Source organism: Podarcis liolepis (assembly GCF_965112155.1).
Source record: "Podarcis liolepis genome assembly, chromosome: 10".
NCBI classification, from domain to species: Eukaryota; Metazoa; Chordata; class Lepidosauria; order Squamata; family Lacertidae; genus Podarcis; species Podarcis liolepis.
The window spans coordinates 9,301,192-9,323,666 of NC_139562.1; the positions used below are offsets into that span (position 1 = coordinate 9,301,192).

At 45.3% G+C, this 22,475-nt stretch overlaps 1 protein-coding gene across 1 annotated transcript; it reads right to left on the bottom strand.

The window, feature by feature from the left end:
• Positions 1–206: 206 nt before the first annotated feature.
• On the bottom strand, positions 207–20,749 carry CTSO (cathepsin O). Its single transcript, XM_083461546.1, has 8 exons — positions 20,432–20,749; positions 12,806–12,914; positions 10,907–11,046; positions 8,528–8,695; positions 7,304–7,425; positions 4,125–4,288; positions 2,740–2,832; positions 207–994 (listed from the first exon to the last, which is right to left on the bottom strand). The coding sequence occupies exons 1-8, from the start codon at positions 20,561–20,563 to the stop codon at positions 960–962; spliced, it is 963 nt and encodes a 320-aa protein (XP_083317672.1). The 5' UTR covers positions 20,564–20,749; the 3' UTR covers positions 207–959.
• Positions 20,750–22,475: the final 1,726 nt, after the last annotated feature.

Below are 22,475 nucleotides of genomic sequence, written 5' to 3' on the forward strand. Positions count from 1 at the left end.
GGAAACTGAATTACTGATAACGAAAACAAAAGTCAGTTTTACATAATGTCGAAGGTATTTTAAATGGACAGCAAAGACTAGATTTGGCCCCCAAAGTAGCATATACTAAACAGAAAGTGATGCCATGTTCTTGGAGAATATAAAGGGTTTAGAACAGGAGTGGAAGGAAGAGCTCAGCAGTAGCAGAAAATATCAGAGAACACAGCTGCTTACTCCTGCAGCACTGCAAATATTTATTTATTTATCATTTCATAAAGTTCATACACTGGTTGTTAAAAAAACCCACCTCAAAGTGATTTACAAAAGAACAAAATCATCAATAAAATCAGTAGAAAAATAACTCCTTCAAACATTCAAATGATAAAATCAATAAACTAAAAACAATATTATTATTATTACCAGTATATTCTACAAAATGCTAGAATAAGAGGGATGCACCCTGTACGTCCAACATACATATAGTTCTGACTTTAATTTGCAACATGTTTTATAATTTTGTATTTTGTAATCACAAAATTATTGTAAGAAAGTATTTTATCATTTTACAGACTGGGAACTGAGGCAGAGAGTGTGGTTTTTGTCTAAGGCTGCACAGCAAGGATATGGTAGCTGATGAACTCAGGTCTCCCTGATATAAATCCAGTTCTCTGACCACAATCGCTCAACTCTTATTTAAAATACTGTGCTAAGTGCAGGTGGAGTCAAGATTCCCAAAACTGAGACTAGAGCTGGTAATATAAAATTCCTTCTGTTTGCACAATTGATGGTCTAGAATACGCTGCAGAGCGGATATCAAGTTCCCAAAAATAAAAGTTTTATGGCACTTGCTGGAAGGGGATTCTTCTGTTTTTTGCCGTCAGAATGCCCAAAATTCCCTTCCCAAGAATAACACTCCTTCACATCGTGGAAAAATAGTGTTTGAAACGTCTGTCACCGATTCTGCGTTCAGAGCAACTGCTTCACACAAACACGGCAGAAACTTCATCAGCGATGCCTAGGAAGCAACGAGATCAACGTTAACTATTGGATCATTGGATAAATCCTTTATGAAGGAAAGTATTATTGCAACATCATCTCTTACTCCTTGGCTCCCATGCTGTATCAATGTTACTGAACACCCTTTCATTTTGAATTTGATATCCCGCTTTATCACTACCTTAAGGAGTCTCAAAGAGGCAAGGGCGCCGACTTATAAAAAATATTGGGGGGGCCCATACCGGCGGCAGGATGGCAGTGGTGCTTTTGCATGCAAGAACCGGCCTGCCCTCCCCAGGCTTCGCACCGGGAGGCGGCCACCCCCTCCTACCAACGTCACCTTAGCCGAACCCAGAAAAAAAGCCCCGCTCCGGCAGCGGGAACTCCCGTCCCCTCCATTCTCCCCTCACCCCGGTCCCTCGCCAGCGACGAATACGCCGTTCCTCGGCCCCGCGGCTCCATTCCTTTCTAAAGTCCCGCCGCTGGGGGTCCTCCTCTGACTGACCGACCTGCCCGCCCCTTCTCAGGAGCTCCCGGTCACTTTGGGAGGCGCGCGCCGGAGTCCCCTGCACGGTTTTTGGCAAGGTGCCTAAAAATTTTCTTAAATTATTGGGGGGGTGGAGCCCCCCCAAACGAATTTTTGAGGGGGCTCGGGCCCCCTCAGGCCCCATGGAGTCGACGCCTATGCAAAGAGGCTAACATTCTCCTTTCCCTTCCTCCCCCACAACAAACACTCTGTGAGGTGAGTGAGGCTGAGAGACTTCAGAGAAGTGTGACTGGCTCAAGGTCACCCAGCAGCTGCATGTGGAGGAGCGGGGAAGCGAACCCGGTTCACCCGATTACGAGTCCACTGCTCTTAACCACTACACCACACTGGCTCCCACAAATACTTCCAGGAAGGAATGGGAGAGGGTCCCAGCAGAGACAACGATGTTCTGAGTATCTTTGATCACTGCATTAGAAGTGACTGACGGCCGGCCTCCGAGGAATACGTAGTGCTTTAACTGTCTCTATACTTGAGCTTACTTTCCCCCAGCTTTTTTACTCAGAAGTAACCAAGTTGCTCAAGGGACACAGGTGGCGCTGTGGGTTAAACCACAGAGCCTAGGACTTGCCAATCAGAAGGTCGGCAGTTCAAATCCCCATGATGGGGTGAGCTCCCATTGCTCGCTCCCTGCTCCTGCCAACCTAGGAGTTTGAAAGCACATCAAAGTACAAGTAGATAAATAGGTACCGCTCTGGCGGGAAGGTAAACGGCGTTTCCGTGTGCTGCTCTGGTTCACCAGAGGCGGCTTAGTCATGCTGGCCCCATGACCCGGAAGCTGTACGCTGGCTCCCTCGGCCAGTAAAGCGAGATGAGCGCTGCAACCCCAGAGTCGTCCGCGACTGGACCTAATGGTCAGGGGTCCCTTTACCTTTACCTAACTAAGTTGCTCATGAACCATTTGCTTTTATGGGCTATTTTGTTGAAACGTTCCGGAAGACCTGCAGATGCCATTTTTGTCATCAAAATAACCCCAAGCTAATTGGTCGTTGTTGCACAAATGAGCTCATATATGTTGATATTCTCTTGCTTTGATAATATACTAATGGGCTTGCTTTGATGCTGCACTTAGCTTCATCTTGGGACGGTAACATTGATAGGAGGAATGTAAAATGCGTCTACCTGAAGTTTCAAATAGCCTCTCAAAATAGGGCCGTGGAAAAACGCATACGGAGGCCTAAATGTGAAGGATCAACTGCAGTGCCTTTTTCTCAACTTACCACAGATATTGGAACCTATCTTAATGCGTACGTAGCCATCTATTCCCCACGAAGTGCCCCAGGAATTTCGAACAATCCAATAAGGAATGCTACCTGTAAAATAATTTCAGTAAGTTTTTTTTTTTTTTTTTGTTTAGGACATCTTCGGCAAACTTTAATGCCTTTCGTTGGACAGACACGGAGAGACTTAAAAGCAGAGCCACAAGACAGAATCCGGATTCTTTCTGAAGAATCTGGCTTAGCTAGCACATAGTACTTCAATATGTAGAAGTGTGTGTTAAATTGTATTGATGCAATTCACCAGGGGTTCTGAACCTGGGGGTTAATAGACCCCTAGGTGATTCCATGAAGAACTTCAGGGCGTCTGTGAACCAGACGGGGGTGGGGAGAGACTGGTATCCATCTTGGGCAGGCTGGCTGAAGGCTGGCTGCTATGCTGTGGGGACAAACCCCTTTTTAAATGACCATGCTGTAAGATCTGGACCACCTCCATGCACACTGAAGGTGTGAATAGGTGAAAAGGAATATTTATTAAAACTACGGCAGTCTCTGCTGTGTCTCAGTTCTCAAAAGGAACACAGACCCTGGGTGATTGTCTGGGACCCAGGCTTTTGCCACCGCTTGGCAGGGAGAGAGGGAGGCACCCAACTTTTGTAATCGTTTGTTGCACAATGAAATCTTTAATAAAACTGTTTAAAAAGAAAAAGGAAATGCATGCCACAATACCACCCCAAACTTTGTCACTTTACTCCGGCAATTTTCTGTGATAATGGGGTTGCAAATGGATTCCCCACCCCCACCCCAGAACACATTAACACAGAAATGAGCACAAAAGTTCTACTATATTCCACTAGATTGTGGCTTTCTTGTCTTGTGAAAGCTCAGATAAAAGGCTGAAATTAGCAACTGGGGAAACGTCAGGTGAACGGAATAAACCGCCATGTGAACGCAGACATGGTTGGGATGGCACTAATATTGGGATGGCACTAATACCAGGAACAGCTGGTAGGCGGGAAAAGAGGGAGATCCCTGGCCGCGCCTTCGTTAAATAGGGCAGGCCACGCCCCCAGAGCCAGCTGATTGGCTGGCCAGGGGGTGACGTGGCCGGGGATTCCCCCAGTCGCGTGGGGGGGCCATGACGCCCGCAACCCCACCTCCTCTGCAGGGTGGAAGTGGCTTTCTCTAAACTGCTACGTTAATAATCATTCGTCTTTTCTTCCTTTTCTTTTTCATCTTTTAAACTTTTTTTCTTACTCTGTCGTGATGTTTTTTCTTCTGTATTGAATTTTTCTATACTTACCTTTGTTGTAAATGATCATTTACACCTGTATTTTAAACCAATAAAGATTTACCATGGAAAAAAAAATTGGTGGTTGAAAACTCACCTGTCGTGTCATAACCAGTAAGTATAACAGCGTGATTTGCTTCTCCACTGGAGCAATGATACTGGATGATGCCCCCAAGATAATCCTGCCAGCTGATTGCATCTACAATTACTGGCAAAGGCCCATATTTAACTAGCATCCTCATCATTTCGTCTTCATGGCCACTGCAAGGTAAGAAGAATAGTCCCAGTCCCTCAGGGTCAGAATTCAGTCTAGCATCAAAATAGTTCGAAACCAACCAGCTTCTGAGCACCTTTTGTTTGGCAGGTTTCCAGCCCCTTAGGTTGCAGAAGTCAGTCTATAGTACAGGAAATAAACTTGCTGCACTAAGCAGAAGTTATTCAGAGTAGTATTGGTATGTTGGGGCCACCATACTTGTGGAGTTTCCTGGACACATTCAGGACTTGTCCGTCAAACAGTGTCTGAGCGGAACTGTTAAAATTATCCAGGGAAACCTGAGTGCATGGCAACCCTTCTCAGAAGTGTCCAGGCAACTTTGTGCCCAGATTTTCACTTTTTGAAAGTGATTTTACAGTTACTGAAACTGGCAATTTCAACAAGGGTGGTTTCAATTAAGAACTCTTTCACTGTTTTGTGTATCATTCTACTTGTAAACTGCCCTCACGGTAAGCCAGCCTTTAGAGAAGTCTATTCATCTGACAACGATCAAGAATCACATTTTGCGCCATGACCTTATTTTTTCCTCACACTGGGGAACAAAATTTTTGTCGCATTGAAACATGCAGTTGTTCTAACCTAATTTCAACATGCTGATTTCATATCTGAAGTTGGTTTTTTTTCTGTAAGATCTAGGTTTTTTGCAATTCATGTTTTTCACTTTCCCCATAATCTTTGTTTTTCACAGTGCAAGAATTCAATATTTTATTAAACACGTAGCCAAAGTAGTACAATATGAGTATAAATGTAAGTGACTTGTATAGCATTGAACATGACATGTATAGCATTGAAAATGACGTGTATATCTATGTACGGTAGGAGGTATGCAAAAAAATGTATTCCCTTGGGATACACAGTATGTTGTTGTTTAGTCGTTTAGTCGTGTCCGACTCTTCGTGACCCCCTGGACCAGAGCACGCCAGGCACTCCTGGCGTATACTGGGGAACAATTTTTTCCCCTATTTTCTTTTGAATGAGATTTTTCAACTGTTCTTGTATGTCCTTTGAATGCTGATTTCAAATTGATTTTCGTGTACATGCTATAGTTATCTTTCAATTTCCGACTTTTGCCGATATGTCATATTTACACTGGGGATAAGTGGACACGTGACGCGTTGATCTACCCTAACCGCATGGTAATTATTGTTTTGGAAACTTAATTTTTCTTTATTTTTACAGCTTTGTAACCTAAATATTTGTATTTTTCAGATCGGACCACTTGTTCGCCAGTGTTATAGGTAGAATAGTACCTGTGGTGCTCAGTTTTGCTGTGGGAAGACATCTTGCCAGTAGATACACCTCTGCCCACCCTCCAATCTGCAAAGATCATCTCCCCTTCCACCCTGCCAATGGATGCCTTACCCCAATGGAGATAAACCAGGTGGATACCACTCTCTGATTTCTAAAGCTATTTGTAAACCATTCTCCCACCCCCATTTATTCTGATGATTCACAAACCGCCCCCCCCCCTCCCTGTAGAACCCAGTTAAATAACCTCAAGTAAGAACTATCTGCTTTTTTCACAAGTTGTACTCCCTGGCACTGTTTGTTCATGTCAAGTGAGAAAAGCAGGGCACACATTGCAAAAGAAACACAAACAGTACAAGCCCAGTCGTGGAAGTTAAAAAGACTTTCTATGCATCCTCTTGCATTGACAAGTCATCCTACTCTGCAGTTAAAGACTGCTCTGCATTCGGAAGGGAAATGAGAACTGTGGGCGCATTTGCTGCACCCGGGGTCAAAGTCTCTCTCTACCTGGAATGTCAACATTCATGTATGATCTTTGAAACTCCAGAAAGGAGGCAGGATTTAGCAAGGTTCAACAACCTGCTGCTGAGTACTCTAAAAGACGATATGATACGATAATCTTTATTGTCATTGTTCTCTACAGAACAACGAAATTGAAAAAATCTACATCAGACATTCAAAAACCAACAAGCCTGCTATCCCAGCCTGGTTAGCCCCCTAAAAACTCAGATACCCCATAATTAAATACAATATACTCCCATAGAAACTACCTTACACTACGTTCAAAACCAAAATCGCATTTGGATAGAAACTGTTTCTCAGGCGGCTAGTCCTAGTCTTTATAACCCTGTACCTTCTTCCAGAAGGCAGAAGCTGAAAGAGATCATTTCTGGGGTGCGCACTATCCTGCACTATCTCTGCAGCTTTCTTATGACACCTGGAAGCATAGATTTGATCCAAGGTGGGAAGAGTGCACCCAATTATTCTCCCTGCAGTCTTTACAACCTTGGACAGCATGGTTTTTTCTCTGACCGTGCAGCTCCCAAACCACACACACAAACGAGAGGTATGTTTTCTTAAGAACGTCTGTTATGATAGTTTCCATGTTTTCTTAAAGCAAACATGTTTGCATCTCTAGCATGCATGCTTAGTACGTAGAAATATGAGAAGCTGGAATCCTCTGCATGTTGCTGGACTCTCAACTCATGCCACCTCTGCAGCTAGCATGGCTATTTGTTAGTGACTATGGGAGCTGTAGGGACGCAGGTGGCACTGTGGGTTAAACCACAGAGCCTAGGACTTGCCAATCAGAAGGTCGGCAGTTCGAATCCCCGTGATGGGGTGAGCTCCTGTTGCTCGGTCCCTGCTCCTGCCAACCTAGCAGTTCGAAAGCACATCAAAGTGCAAGTAGATAAATAGGTACCACTCCGGCGGGAAGGTAAACGGCGTTTCCATGTGCTGCTCTGGTTCGCCAGAAGCAGCTTACTCATGCTGGCCACATGACCCGGAAGCTGTACACTGGCTCCCTCAGCAACCGCAACCTCAGAGTTGGCCACAACTGGTCCTAATGGTCAGGGGGCCCTTTACCTTTGCCTCTATGGGAGCTGTACTTTTGGCAACACCCAGAAGGCCATAGATTTCCAACATGTGCAGTACTGAAGAGGTTTATAATCGTAATGGTCACTTGGAATGTGAATCTACTGGGCTAGATGGGGGGGGGGGAGGACACTGTGAAAATACTCACTAGTTGTTACCTTAGATCATAAGAGGTATAGCCTGTGACTGAAACTCCAAAATCAGAACGGCTGAAGTAATGGCACATTCCTGTTTCAGCTTTAAAAGTATACTCCGCCTCTCTCACCAGTTTCACGCGTGTCTGCAAGAAGACGAATCAAACGAGTTGCTTAACAACACATTTTTCCAATGAGGAACTAAAAGTGAATTAAAACACATGTCAACATTCTACGGGTCCAGCTAGGTTTTTCTAAACAAATATGTTTTTAGGAGGTGCAGTGGAGGCTCCAGTGTGTTGTCAGTAGGCAGGGAGTTCCAAAGTAACTGTCGCAATAAAAGATTGATTTCTTACAAATAACCCAGGGTTGCCAAACAGTGAAAATTTGGAAAGAAAAGTTGTTGAGCTTTTTTGGCAAAATCGCAAAACAAATGCCATTTTCGAGCTGTTCTTATAGAAAATTGGCAAAAGCGGCACTGCCAACAGCAGGAAGATGAGAGCCCGCTAGCCGTACTATAGATCTCAACTTATGTCAAGGTGGGAGAAATATTGCCTCAATGGAGGTCACATGATGAGCAGATGCTGGAGCAGGACCATCTACAGTGGTACCTCTGGTTCAGAACTTAATTCGTTTCAGAGGTCCGTTCTTAACCTGAGGTACCACTTTAGCTAATGGGGCCTCCTGCTGCCGCCACACAATTTCTGTTCTCATTCTGAGGTAAAGTTCTTAACCCAAGGTACTAAGCAGAGGTTAGCAGAGTCTGTAACCTGAAGTGTCTGTAACCCGAGGTACCACTGTATTGCCCATCTTGCCTGACTTATGACAGCCCTGGAGATATCTAACTGGCAAAAGTTGGAGACAATACAGTCATATCTCATGCTACGTTTGCTTCATGTTACGTTTTTTCAGGTTGCGTCCCGTGGCGACCTGGAAGTACCAGAAAGGGTTACTTCCGGGTTTCACTGCATGCGCAGAAGCAGTAAATCACGCTTCGCACATGCGCACAAGTGCCAAATCGCGCCACGCACCTGCACAGATACGGCGCTTCAGGTTGCGGGCTTTTCATGTTGCGAATGGGCATCCGGAACGGATCCCGTTCGCAACCAGAGTTACCACTGTATTTGGCACTACGCAACCTTTGATCTACTACAAGAGGGGCGTGTTTTTCAAGTCTGAGATTTGCCTTCTCTTTAGCCAACACTGTCACATGTTAACGGAGCCTGTAGGTTTGTAAGAAATGAATACCTGATTCAGCCAACTCAGCGCAGTAACCGTAGAGCCGCCGCTGCAGCCTTTATTCTCGTATGAACAGTCGATAACCTGCTGCACGCTGAGGTTCTCCAAAACGTTCCCTTTAATTGCGTACGCGGACTCTACTGCACTGACAACGCTGAAAGCCCAACAGCCGCCACACTGGAAAAGATGGGTGATGGATTACAACAGGAAGCGTAAAGATGAATGTAAAACAAACATTTCACACAGAAATTTATAGGATAAAAACTCCCCTTGCAAAATTAATGGATATGGAACAGTTAAATACAAACAAAAGTCATCAGATCAATGGCTGTTAAAGGATCAAGATCAGAACTGTCGTATTTGGACTAACTAAGAGTATTGGAGCAGGACGAAATAAGAACATCATTCCCTGAAATCCAGAACACAGGAAGTCATTCAGAATTGTTTAATTTGGTATTGGATAACTGGCTTTTTAATTGTATTATAATTTGGTATTGTATTAATGTGGCTTTTGTTGGATTGTTATAAATGAAAATTAATTTTAAAATTATTTAGAAAAAGAAAAACAATCGTCATTAGTTGACCTTCATACTTTTTTTCCACAAATTTATTTCAAAATAGCCTGTTTTTCACATAGTTCCATACAGATAGTGTTTTATCCTGCGGTGTTGCTCAACTGGCAGTAAGGCTTCCATCAGTGGAACAGGGAAGGAAGCAATTTTCAGGCATTTCCTGTCCCCCTGTGCTTCCCTATATCTGTTCTAGAGGGCCCCTCCCCCAAAAAACTTTCCAGAGCAGATTTAGGGTGGCTTTGCGACTGTATGAGGACGACCGAAAAGCCTTTCTGCCAGCTAAGCAACACCCATTGAGTTAATAATGACACATTTCTCAATTATACAATAATCTGTTTTGCAGTCTTTTCCAGATTTGCCTATCCCATCTATTTTCAGCAGCTATAGACAGACATGGTTGGATTTTTTAAAAAAATACGGCAAGTGCAGAGGCTTCAACTCGGCTTTTCTACTACCTGTAATGAAAAGGCCAGTTCATATCAACCAGATAAATGGTGCTATAAAAATGGACCACTGCAGTGTCAACAATGCAGATGTATTCTCATCTCAAAAGGTCACTGGAGCCCTCACTGTATTATCTTTTCTTTCTTTTTGCCAATTTATTGTTTCCCCCCCCCCAAATTTTAAACAAATCAATGCCAAATTAAATCAAATTTAATGCAGAAAAGATGACCTCCCACTCTTCATCCTAAATGTGTCCCTGTTTCCCCCTTTTGCTGCTTAATAGTACACACTTATCGGGATGCGGGTGGCGCTGTGGGTTAAACCACAGAGCCTAGGACTTGCTGATCAGAAGGTCGGTGGTTCGAATCCCCGCGACGGGGTGAGTTCCCGTTGCTCGGTCCCTGCTCCTGCCAACCTAGCAGTTCGAAAGCATGGCAAAGTGCAAGTAGATAAGTAGGTACTGCTCCGGCGGGAAGGTAAACAGCATTTTCATGCCCTGCTCTGGTTCACCAGAAGCGGCTTAAATCATGCTGGCCACATGACCTGGAAGCTGTATGCCGGCTCCCTCAGCCAATAAAGTGAGCTGAGCGCTGCAACCCCAGAGTCGGCCAAGATGGAACCTAATTGTCAGGGAACTGACATCGGAGCGAGAGGCGAAGGGGAGGCTCCCAGATGATGCTGGCGAAGGACCCAGCAGCAGGGGGAGAAACAGCTCAGTAGAGGGGGAAGCAAATCAGCGCAACACCAGGGATAGAAGGGGGGCAGATGGGGAAATCGGAGAGAGGGCTCCAGAACTCTTCACTGGAGATCAGTGAGGAGAGCCCAGGTCCTCCGCTACCCACGCCCTCCCTGCGCAGAAGACTCCCGCGCAGTGAGAGGAGGAGTAGACTGGGTGTCAAACAACTTTTATGTTGGAAGAGGTTCAAGAAACGGCCACTGACGGATTCTGCCAGCGACTGAGGCAGCCATGATGAGAAAGGGCTGTGCAGTCAGAAAGGTTTAACAAGGCAAATTAGCCCAGAAAGGCACCAGTTTACGCACGAGTAACTCATACCCATTACACTAATGGTCAGGGGTCCCTTAGTACACACCTATCTCTGGTTCACAATCCTTTCCTGATGTTCAACTCCCATTATTCAACAGCTGTCGATTTATCAATTACTACTCGTACATTTACCGAACAATACTATATACCCTTAAAGAACAAAAAAGGTTTCACATCCCCCTATCTATTTTAAAACATTACTTATTAATTCTGTGTTAATCTTCCTTTCTTATCTTATCATCTTGTCTCATTATATTACCTTAAGGTTGCTGGAGTTTTGAGGGAAGCCGGTCCAAAGTCTGGCAGAAAATCAACTGTGGAACTTACCGCTTCTTGATTCCTCACACTGGTAACGACATTCTTGTCCCTCCAATCAAACTTTGCTGGTAAGGGTGCTTCTGTTCCCTCTAGGCTCGCTCCCGGCACATACTTGGGAACTTTAAAAAGTCTACTTTGTAAGTAAGTAGCTTTAAAATAAAACAAAGCAAAAGTTCTGTTATTTTCTAGTTTTGATTACAGCCAATTCAGAGACATTGTTTCTAAAAACCAAACACTTGCATTTTTTCCAGTCATTATGATTTATAAAATCTAGATACTGCCCTTCATTCAAGGATCCTATGATTTACAGCGCTTTACAGTACAGAAACGCAAAAATAAATCACATAATAATGACAGAACAACCCCCCCCCCCCAGTTTAAAACACCAAAGGCCTGGGATAATCATAGAATGATAAAATTGTAGAGTTGGAAGGGGCCAGGTGGATCGTTAGTCTACCTCCCTGCAGTACAGGAATATTTTGCCCAACATGGGACTTGAACTCACAACCCTGAGATTAAGAGTCTCATGCTGAAGGCAGCCCTGTTAAAAAAGGTAAAGGGACCCCTGACCATTAGGTCCAGTCGTGGCCGACTCTGGGGTTGTGGCGCTCATCTTGCTTTATTGGCCGAGGGAGCCGGCGTACAGCTTCCGGGTCATGTGGCCAGCATGACTAAGCCGCTTCTGGGGAGCCAGAGCAGCACATGGAAACGCCGTTTACCTTCCCACCGGAGCGGTGCCTATTTATCTACTTGCGCTGGTGTGCTTTCGAACTGCTAGGTTGGCAGGAGCAGGGACCGAGCAACGGGAGCTCACCCCATCGCGGGGATTCGAACCACCGACCTTCTGATCGGCAAGTCCTAGGCTCTGTGGTTTAACCCACAGCGCCACCCACATCCCTAGCCCTGTTTAGGGAAGCTTTTCATATTTAATGCTGTATCATTTTTAACACTTGATTGGGAGCTGCCCAGAGTGGCTGGGGAAACTCAGCCAGATGGGCGAGGTATAAATAATATATTATTGTTATTGTTATTGTTATTGTTATTGTTATTGTTATTGTTATTGTTATTGTTATTGTTATTGTTATTGTTATTGTTATTGTTATTATTATTTATTTCTGCAAAAGTCTGGACTGCTCATTCTCAGGTGTACCCTAGACCCCGAGATATAAAACTATGAAGGGAAAAGATCCTGCTAGAGAAAGGGATGGTTAAATGAAATAAACTGAGAAAGGGATGATTAATAGCCGCAAAAGTAATAATTGTCATAGCAACATGCATAATGAAACATTCTGACAGGTTGAAGCTCAGAGAGTCTGAAATTTAGGGAGACCATAGATCTTCTCAAGACAAAAACGAGCACTTTAGTCCTGCTTAGCTTAGCATGATGTTCAGGCACACCACATCATATCAAAAGGATGTCAAAATAGCTTACACTGAAGATAAGGCAAGGCCTCAGTCCAGTATACCTGAAGGAGCGTCTCCAACCCCATCTTTCTGCCCGGACACTGAGGTCCAGCACCAAGGGCCTTCTGGCGGTTCCCTCACTGCGAGAAGCCAAGTTACAGGGAACCAGGCAGAGGGCCTTCTCGGTAGTGGCACCCGCCCTGTGGAATGCCCTCCCACCAGATGTCAAAGAGAAGAACAACTACCTGACATTTAGAAGACATCTGAAGGCAGCCCTGTTTAGGGAAGCTTTTAATGTTTAATAGACTATTGTATTTTAATATTCCGTTGGAAGCCGCCCAGAGTGGCTGGGGAAACCCAGCCAGATGGGCGGGGTATAAATAATAATAATAATAATAATAATAATAATAATAATAATAATAATAATAATATATTGTTGTTGTTGTTGTTGTTATGGTATTGTTTGCAAAAGCATTAAATATTTTGTAATGTAATACTCTGTACCTCTAAATTCTTCAGGAAACAAGTGGGAGAATTTATTTATTCCATAAACAGCAGTAGTGTTGTCGCTGGATGATAAGGAATTCAAATGCTTGATTCTCTTAATGCTTTCCTGAAAAAAACGAAAGCATAATTACACTGTTGAAATGTAATGAAGTCTGTCTGTATGTTTGTTGGGTGGCGTCTTGTACACCTCCTTCCGGCAACTCCTGAAATCAAGCTAGTGCCCAATGTCTTGTTCTGCTTTCCTTTGGATCACATCAGCAAGGCGGAGATGGGGATCTTGTCATCTGGGCAGCCCAAGACCTGCAGACAAACTGCCCGGGCTTGCGCCCAGGGAGGTCACTTGAGTTTTTCCCACCCCTCTTTTTGTTATTGTTATTTTGTTTTTTATAATATTTTGCTGTTATTCCATCTGGCCCTGGGGATTTCCCTATTTTTGTTTGATTAATTGCCTCAATTACTTCTTGAACTGAAATTTCTATACAGTGGTGCCCCGCTAGACGAATGCCTCGCAAGACAAAAAACTCGCTAGACGAAAGAGTTTTCCGTTTTTGAGTTGCTTCGCAAGACGAATTTCCCTATGGGCTTGCTTCGCAAGACAAAAATGTCTTGCAAGTTTGTTTCCTTTTTCTTAACACTGTTAATACAGTTGCGACTTGACTTTGAGGAGCAACTCATAGAACGCAGTGTACATAGCAGCCTTTTTTGAGGTTTTTAAAGACTTTGGTGATTTTTGAAGCTTTTCCAAAACTTCTTTTGCAGCCATTTGGTAAGTTAAGCTTTTAAAAAATTTTTTTTGGGGGGTTGGATTTTGGGTTGGGGTGTTTGGAATTCAAGGACTTGGTGTTGGGGAGGGGTTTGCAAGAATCTGGAAGCTTGTGTGTTTTTTTCTGCATTTTTATGATTTTCTGTGACCATTGGGCAACTCTGCTGTTTTTTTAAAAAAATTCTGGATTTGAATTTCTGTGTGCTGGGTGGCTGGGGGAACAGTTGGGGAGGGGTTTGCAAGAATCTGGAAGCTTGTGTGTTTTTTTCTGCATTTTTCTGATTTTCTGTGACCATTGGGCCACTCTGCTGTTTTTTAAAAAAATTCTGGATTTGAATTTCTGTGTGCTAGGTGGCTGGGGGAACAGTTGGGGAGGGGTTTGCAAGAATCTGGAAGCTTGTGTGTTTTTTTCTGGCATGGAGAGGCTGCCAGTTCTGATGTTTCTGCGGCTGAAGACTTTGCAGCGGAGTTCCTGGAGGTTGTGAAGACGGAGGGCTACGTTCCACAGCAGGTCTTCAACTGCGACGAGACCGGGCTGTTTTGGAAGAGGATGCCCAAAAGGACTTTCATCACACAGGAGGAAGCCAAGTTGCCTGGCCACAAGCCCATGAAGGACCGTCTGACCCTGCTCTTCTGTGCCAACGCAAGCGGCGACCTGAAGATCAAGCCCCTGCTGGTGTACCACTCGGAGAACCCACGGGCCTTCAAGAAACACAAGGTCGACAAGGAGTGGCTGAGTGTCATGTTGCGATCCAACAGCAAGGCTTGGGTCACACATGTGCTGTTTGTGGACTGGGTCAATCTTGCTTTTGGCCCTGCTGTCAAACAGTACCTGCTGGACAACGACCTGCTGCTGAAGGCTTTGCTTCTGATGGATAATGCTCCTGCTCATCCTAAAGGCCTTGAGGAGGACTTGTTGGAGGAGTTCAGCTTCATCAGCATCATGTTCCTGCTGCCTAACACCACACCACTGCTCCAGCCGATGGATCAGCAGCTCATCGCCAATTTCAAAAAACTCTACACCAAGGAGCTTTTCAGGCGATGCTTCGAGGTGGCTGATTGCACCACCATCACCCTGCGGGAATTCTGGAAGGACCACTTCGACATCGTCACCTGCTTGAAGATGATCACCACGGCCTGGAACGGGATCAGCCAGAGAAATTTGAATTGCGCTGGGCGCAGCCTGTGGCCGGACTGTGTGGCACCAAGTGACTCTGATGCACCAGAGTCAACAGTGGTGCAGGACATTGTTGCCTTGGGGAGGACCATGGGCCTGGAGGTCACAGAGGAGGATGTCAGCGAGCTGGTGGAGGAGCACGACCATGAGCTGACCACCCAGGAGCTGGTTGAACTGCAGGCAGAGGTTGCGCAGGAGCAGGCCTGGCTGGAAGAGGAGGAAGCAACTGAGGAACGGCTGTCCTCCAAAGAACTGAGGGACATTTGCCTGAAGTGGAAGGATGTGCAGGCTTTTGCATAGCGGCACCACCCTGACAAGCACGTGGCACATGACCTTGTGAACACTTTTGATACGAGGGTCATGTCGCCTTTCAGGGAGGTGCTGAAAAGGCGGATGAAGCAGCAGACCATGGACAGGTTCTTCAGCAAGAAGCAAAGAGTGGAAGAGGAACCTTCTTCGAGTTGTCCCCCAGAGTCTTAGAAAATGTATGTACAGTACACTTTGGTGATTTTTAAATGTTTTTCTGTCATGTTTAGAAACTTAAATTATTGTTCCTTCAATTTTTGAAATGCTCTTTACAGTATGTGTGACTTTAAAGAGCACTTAATAAACTCTTGTTGTACCAAATTTGGCTTTGTTTGGACTTTTTTTGACTATAGGAACGCATTAATTGATTTTCAATGCATTCCTATGGGAATTCGTGATTCGCAAGACGAAAAATTCGCTAGGCGAAAAAACTCGCGGAACGAATTAATTTCGTCTTGCGAGGCACCACTGTATTTAATATCCTCATTTGATCCTCTGTTATCTTTGGTAATTCACTATTTTTAATACAGTTTTCTATCCTATTTGAATCTTCAGTTCTTTCTCTGTAAAGATCAGTAAAATATTTTACAAAAGCCTCCCTTATTTCTTTTGGTTTCTCAGTTATCCTACCATTAAGCTTTATTCAATTCGCATACAGTGATACGTCGGATTACATATGCCTCAGGTTACATACGCTTCAGGTTACAGACTCCGCTAACCCAGAAATAGTACCTCGGGTTAAGAACTTTGCTTCAGGGTGAGAACAGAAATCGTGCAGCGGCAGCAGGAGGCCCCATTAGCTAAAGTGGTGCTTCAGGTTAAGAACAGTTTCAGGTTAAGAACGGACCTCCGGAACGAATTAAGTACTTAACCTGAGATACCACTGTAGTTATTCTGTTCACTTTTTCTCAATTGCCATGCCAAAAGTTTCCCTGTTTTATTGGCGTTTTCAAAAAAAATAAAAATAAAATAAATTCCATGCGATTTCCTCACTAATTACCATAGAATACTGTGACTCCATTGTCTCTCAAGACAGAAAGATGATGACAACAACAACTAGGCACAGGCCTGTCAACAAACCTGGACGCTACCTCTGCTGTTTCCCAAGTGTTTCTTTGGGATCAAAAAGACAAGTTACACTGGGGTGTGTGTGTAATGGAATATAAGAGATTTATCTGAGAATTAGCAATCTGCATTTGTAGTTGTTATGTGTGTGTAGCTTTGTTTTATGTCCCAACAGTTATACAGTGGTACCTCTGGTTGCAAACGGGATCCATTCCAGAGCCCCGTTCGCAACATGAGCAGAATGCAACCTGCCTCTGCACAGGCCATGATTCGCCGCTCCTGTGCATGCGCATGACATAATTTTGCGTGTCTGCGCATGCGCGAGTGGCGAAACCCAGAAGAAACCCTTTCCGGTACTTCCACGTTGCCGCAGGACGTAACCTGAACCAAACATAACAAGTGGTATGACTGTATCAGTGATGGGGAAAACTGTGGCCTACTAGGTGTTTGACTCCAGCTCCCAATAGCCTTGCCCAACATGGCTAGCGATCAGGGATGATGGAAGTTTCTGTCTAGGGTACCTGGAAGCCCACAGGTTGGACGCCCACTTTGTACTATCAGCTAGCGATAATACCTGCCCTCTTTTGACCTGCCACATTGACCTGTAACAACTGTGGAGCACCACAGTTAACCAAATAAGGCGCTTCTTCCCATACTGGTACAGTGTGTCAGGAAATCTTGCCTCAGTTAGGAGAAACTGGCCACTCTCCAGGCACCCGGCTTGACCTCCTGTTGACCTCCCTGTTTGCATTCCCGAGCAGGATCCAGGCTAGGTCACGATCGGCGATTCTCCTCAAACGTGAGAAGAACACACCACTCTTCCCTGCCCCCGGGCAAGGGAAAGAGATAGACAGAAATGTATTTACATGCCTTTATTTCTGTCTTTGCAGCGTTACAGAGAAACACGTCTGCTCTCTTCAAACTCCAACAGCAGAGAGCCAAACTCCACCTCCTGTACTTCCTGTACAGTTCAAATTACACTCTGAGCTAAATCCGGTGCTCAGCACTGTGAATAGACTGTCCCTCTGTTCCCAAGGAACAGTCCCAACATTCCCATTATGTTTTGCTTCCAAGCTGCTAGCTCGTGGTCGCATTGCTCCTTTTCCGTAACACAGTGATACCTCGGTGTCAGGGAACTGCCAGCGGCTCAAAGGGGAGAGATAGAAGGGCAGTGGTGTTACAGGGAGCCTCCAAAAATCTTGCGAAGCAGTTCCTCTTCTGGCAAGGAGGAAAGCCCCACCTCCAGTGGAGAAGAGGTGCAAGGACCAGAGAATGCTAGGAAGAGCCTTAACACCGAGCCTGAGCAAGCTGGAGAGGCGGGGAGCACGCCCTTGCGCAGTAATCTGAGGCGCATGGAGGGGTGGAAAAGGCTGGGGGTGATGAGACTTTTATGTTGAGGGAGGTACAAAAACAGATCACTCCCAGATTCTGCTAGCGATTGAGCCAGACATGAACTTATGACGCTCTTCACTGTAAATAGTTTGCCCCAAAATAAAGCCTGTAAAAAACAGGTGGGAGTCTTGCTTGGTTACTCTTGAGCAACTGCAACAGAATCTGACACTTGGGTTGCAAACGTGATCCATGCGGGAGGCACGTTCGCAACCCACAGCGTTCGCAGCCTGAAGCGCCGTGTCTGCGCATGCGCATGATGTGATTTGGCGCTTCTGTGCATGCACGTGACATTATTTTGTGTTTCTGCGCATGCACGAGCGTCGAAACCCGGAAGTAACCCATTCCAGTACTTCCGGGTTTGGCGCGGTCCGCAACCCAAAAATGCGCAACCCGCAGCGTTCATAACCCGAGGTATGACTGTATCTTCCATTAAATCATCAATGGAAGTGGGTTCATTCACATCTTTTCTCTACAATTCTAGGCACAGGTATGGGGTTTCCAGGTCTGTTTCTGAGCGTCCCCCCCCCTTTTTTTGTCCTTCAAAAGCTGCTCTTTACCACTGAAAACCATTCTACTGAAAACCCAAATTGCTGTTTGCTCCTAACCTGCAGACACTTCTGAAGAAATGGATTTATTTAGGGTCTTACCGGCATCCATCCCTTAATTTTTCTACCTTCTCTTCTTTCTTCATCCACACAGCTTTCTGTTTGCATATAGGCACATTTCATTTAAGGTACCTTAAGTGTGCCTTACGCCATAATCGCAGAACTTCCAAGTGTCCCTATTTTCCAGGGATGTCCCCGATTTAGAGAAGCCGTCCCGGTTTCTGATTTGATCCTGGAATGTCCCACTTTTCCTTAGGATATCCCTATTTTTATTGGAGAAATATTGGAAGGTATGGAGTTTTCTGACTCCGGAGCCATCTGAAGGCCATCCTGTACAGTCATACATCATGTTACATTTGCTTCAGGTTGAGCGTTTTCAGGTTGTGTCCTGCGGTGACCCGGAAGTACTGGAAAGGGTTACTTCAGGGTTTCGCTGCTTGCGCATGCACAGACGTGCAAAATGATGTCATGCACATGCGCAGAAGCAGCGAATTGCAACATGCACAGACGCAGATCCCGTTCACAACCAGAGGTACCACTGTATAGGGAAGTGTTTTTTAATGTTTAATGATTTTGTGTGTGTGTGTGTGTGTGTGTGTGTGTGTGTGTGTAGGAAGCCACCAGAGAAGCTGGGGCAACCCAGTAAGATGTGTGAGGTATAAATAGTAAAATTATCATTATGGAATGGGACGTCCAATTTTCACTGGAGAAATGTTGGAAGGGTATGTAATCAGCTACATGCAATTAACGTAAACAGTGAAAGTACAATGGGTTTTTCCCCCAGTGGTTCCCAACCACCAAGTGCCAAGAGGGACTCTCGAAGCCCAGTGATTGCACTTCCACAAGATTACTTGCTGAACTTAAAAAATGCTAAACACACAAACATTTATTTGTTGTATGCCAAGACAGGAATTGGCTGAACAGTACCAACCTACCACAAGGACCCACAATTTCTGAGCAATTCCCTGTTCATCTATGTTGCAGCCAAATTAGCAGAGAATCTCATAGCTCACAAAATTAGTATGGCATACAGTGGTACCTCAGATTAAGTATTTAATTCGTTCCGGAGGTCCGTTCTTAACCTGAAACTGTTCTTAACCTGAAGCACCACTTTGGCTAATGGGGCCTCCTGCTGCTGCTGCGCCGCCGGAGCACGATTTCTGTTCTTATCCTGAAGCAAAGTTCTTAACCTGAAGCACTATTTCTGGGTTAGCGGAGTCTGTAACCTGAAGCATATGTAACCTGAAGCGTATGTAACCCGAGGTACCACTGTAATAAACTTTCACCAACAACAGCCCCACTTTCAGGATTTAGGCTTTTAAGTCTGACATCTTGTGGTGAAGATGAGGAGTACAAAAACTATCCACTTTGATTTATTCACTGAAAAATATTTGTTGGAAATAGTCTCCTAAGCATCTGCTGTTCACTGCTTGTCAATTTTACAGGGGGAAACATCTTTGAAATTAGGCTTATTCTTCTTCCTTCAACCGCACATCAAAACCCACTTTTCCTGTATGTCTTTCTCCTTAACCCCCGTAAACTCCAAACTATTTTTCTCCTTCTGCACCCTTTGTTTTTCCCACCCCTCTTTTTGTTATTTTATTTCCTCTAACCTTTTAAATGGCAAAGCATACAGATGGTGCCATAGAAAACAAGACAAGTAACTTTTGTATGAACTCCCAGCTGAATACGAAGCTAAACTATTGGAATCAATAGGAAGCAGCGCTGGGCGATTACAATATTATTATTATTATTATTATTATTATTATTATTATTATTATTATTATTATTATTTTTTAATACAGGTTATATATTTTATTATATAATAATTCAATATCTACACCTCCCTTTATCCAAATATCCCAGGGTGGGGCACAGCATTAAAAACATAATTTAAAGAGCAGACCTGGGGATCTGAAAGGGGGTGGTCGCCAACAAAGCTTTACTCGAGAGTAGACCCATTGAAATCCATGTCTGTGATTCAATTGGGTCCATTAGTTCCAGAGGGGTCCGCTCGGGAGTAAATTGTGCGGCAGATGCACACCATACGCTTAAATGGCATGGCTCCCCACCAACCCAAAATCCTGGGACCTGTAACCCCACCCCACCCCATATCTGATGCCCGGAATTTATTTTTTAAGGAGGAGGGAGAAGCCATATGCTTTAAATATGTGTTGGATACGCGCGTGTGCCTTGGCTGCGCCGCCACATTTGGGACTGGGATGGAGATCTCGCCTCCAGCCCCACAAGGAAGCAGCGCGCATGGACCAGGACTCCTGCCGGCCTCTCCCTCTCCTCTCCCCGCTCGCACCTACCTGCAAGGCGGCTTCCTCCGTCCCCTCGCTGCCCCTGGGATGCAAGGATCCGGGATGCCTGGATCCGGGACGCCGACCCTCTCCGGCTCCCAGGAGGGGCAGCAAGCAGGAGAAGAGAAGCCACGGCTTCATGGAGAGCCTCTCCGGAAGAGCTGCGCCCTGGCGCCGCTTGGTTTTCTGCACGACTCGTTTTTTCCCTTTCGCTTTGCTGGCTCCTCCTTCTCCCCAGAGAAGAAGCCTCAAAAAAGACTTTTGCGCTTCTGAGCCCTCCTGCTGCCTTCGGCTCGGCTCTTTTGTTCCACTTGTCGCTGCAGAAAGCGCTTTTGAGTGGTCCCTCCGGGAGGGAGGGAGAGAGGGAGGGATAAGTGGCGTCGCCTCCAGCCTTGCAACTTGGCAAAACTTGTCACTGCAAAAACTTGTCACTGCAAAAAAAGACGGTGGCTCTCAACCTCAAGCTGAATCTCTGGCTTCCCCCCTTTTGGACCCTGGGCTCTCCTTCCTTGCAGGTTTTTAATAATAATACATAATAATAATAAAATTTATTTATACCCCGCCCTCCCCAGCATAGCTGTCAACTTTCAGATTTGAAAATAAGGGATCAGCAGCCTCGAAAATAAGGGATCAGTAGCCTTATCTGTCCTGGGGACAGTCTATGGGATATCTAACAATCTGGGATAGCAGCGGGAAGCAGCGGGAAACGGTGCTGGAATAAGGGGATTTCCCGCAAAAAAGGGAAGGTTGACAGCTATGCTCCCCAGCCAAGACTGGGCTCAGGACAGCTAAAGGTAAAGGGACCCCTGACTATTAGGTCCAGTCGTGGCTGACTCTGGGGTTGCGGAGCTCATCTCGCTTTACTGGCCGAGGGAGCCGGCATACAGCTTCCGGGTCATGTGGCCAGCATGACTAAGCCGCTTCTGGTGAACCAGAAAGTACAGCTCCCATAGAGGCAAAGGTAAAGGGCTCCCTGACCATTAGGACCAGTCGTGGCCAACTCTGGGGTTGCGACGCTCATCTCATTCTATTGGCCGAGGGAGCTGGCGTACAGCTTCCGGGTCATGTGGCCAGCAGGACTAAGCCGCTTCTGGCGAACCAGAGCAGCGCACGGAAACGCCGTTTGCCTTCCCGCCAGAGCGGTACCTATTTATCTACTTGCACTTTGAAGAGCTTTTGAATTGCTAGGTTGGCAGGAACAGGAACTGAGCAATGGGAGCTCACCCTGTAGCGGGGATTCGAACCGCCGACCTTCTGATTGGCAAGTCCTAGGCTCTGTGGTTTAACCCACAGCGCCACAACACCAGGTAAAAACAGTGGATTAAAGTACAACTTAAAAACAAGATTTAGTACAACATTAAAATGCAGCCCCATTTCAGCAGGAACTCAAATCAAAAACATTTTAGGGATGAAAGTGTCAAATCTTCACCAAGGCCAACTATAAGCATCCAATTACAGATAGGTAGCCGTGTTGGTCTGCCATAGTCAAAATAAAAAAGTTCCTTCCAGTAGCACCTTAAAGACCAACTAAGTTAGTTCTTGGTATGAGCTTTCGTGTGCATGCACACTTCTTCAGATACACTGAAACAGAAGTTGCCAGATCCTTCTATATAGTGAGAAGGTGGGGAGGGGTATTACTCAGAAGGGTGGTGGGAATGGGAGATTGGCAGATAGCTGAGATGAGCCTGTTGACGACTCTTAACGACTGTAATAGGTCTTACAGGAAAAGGCAAGGGGTGAGAAGGTGAGAAATGGCTTAGTCATGTATAATGGGATAAGAATCCAATGTCTTTGTTCAAACCAGGTCTCTCCATGGTTTTAAGTTTGGTAGTGAGTTGCAATTCAGCAGCTTCTCTTTCCAGTCTATTTCTGAAATTCCTTGGTAGTAAAACAGCTACTTTGAGATCTTGTATAGAATGTCCTGGGAGATTGAAGATTGCAGGGGGCTGGACTAGATGACCCCAAAGGTCCCTTCCACAACTACGATTCTAGATTCTCATTTCCCCTTACACAGAACTCTTGTGGGATTTCAAAACATCCCACTTAGATCCCA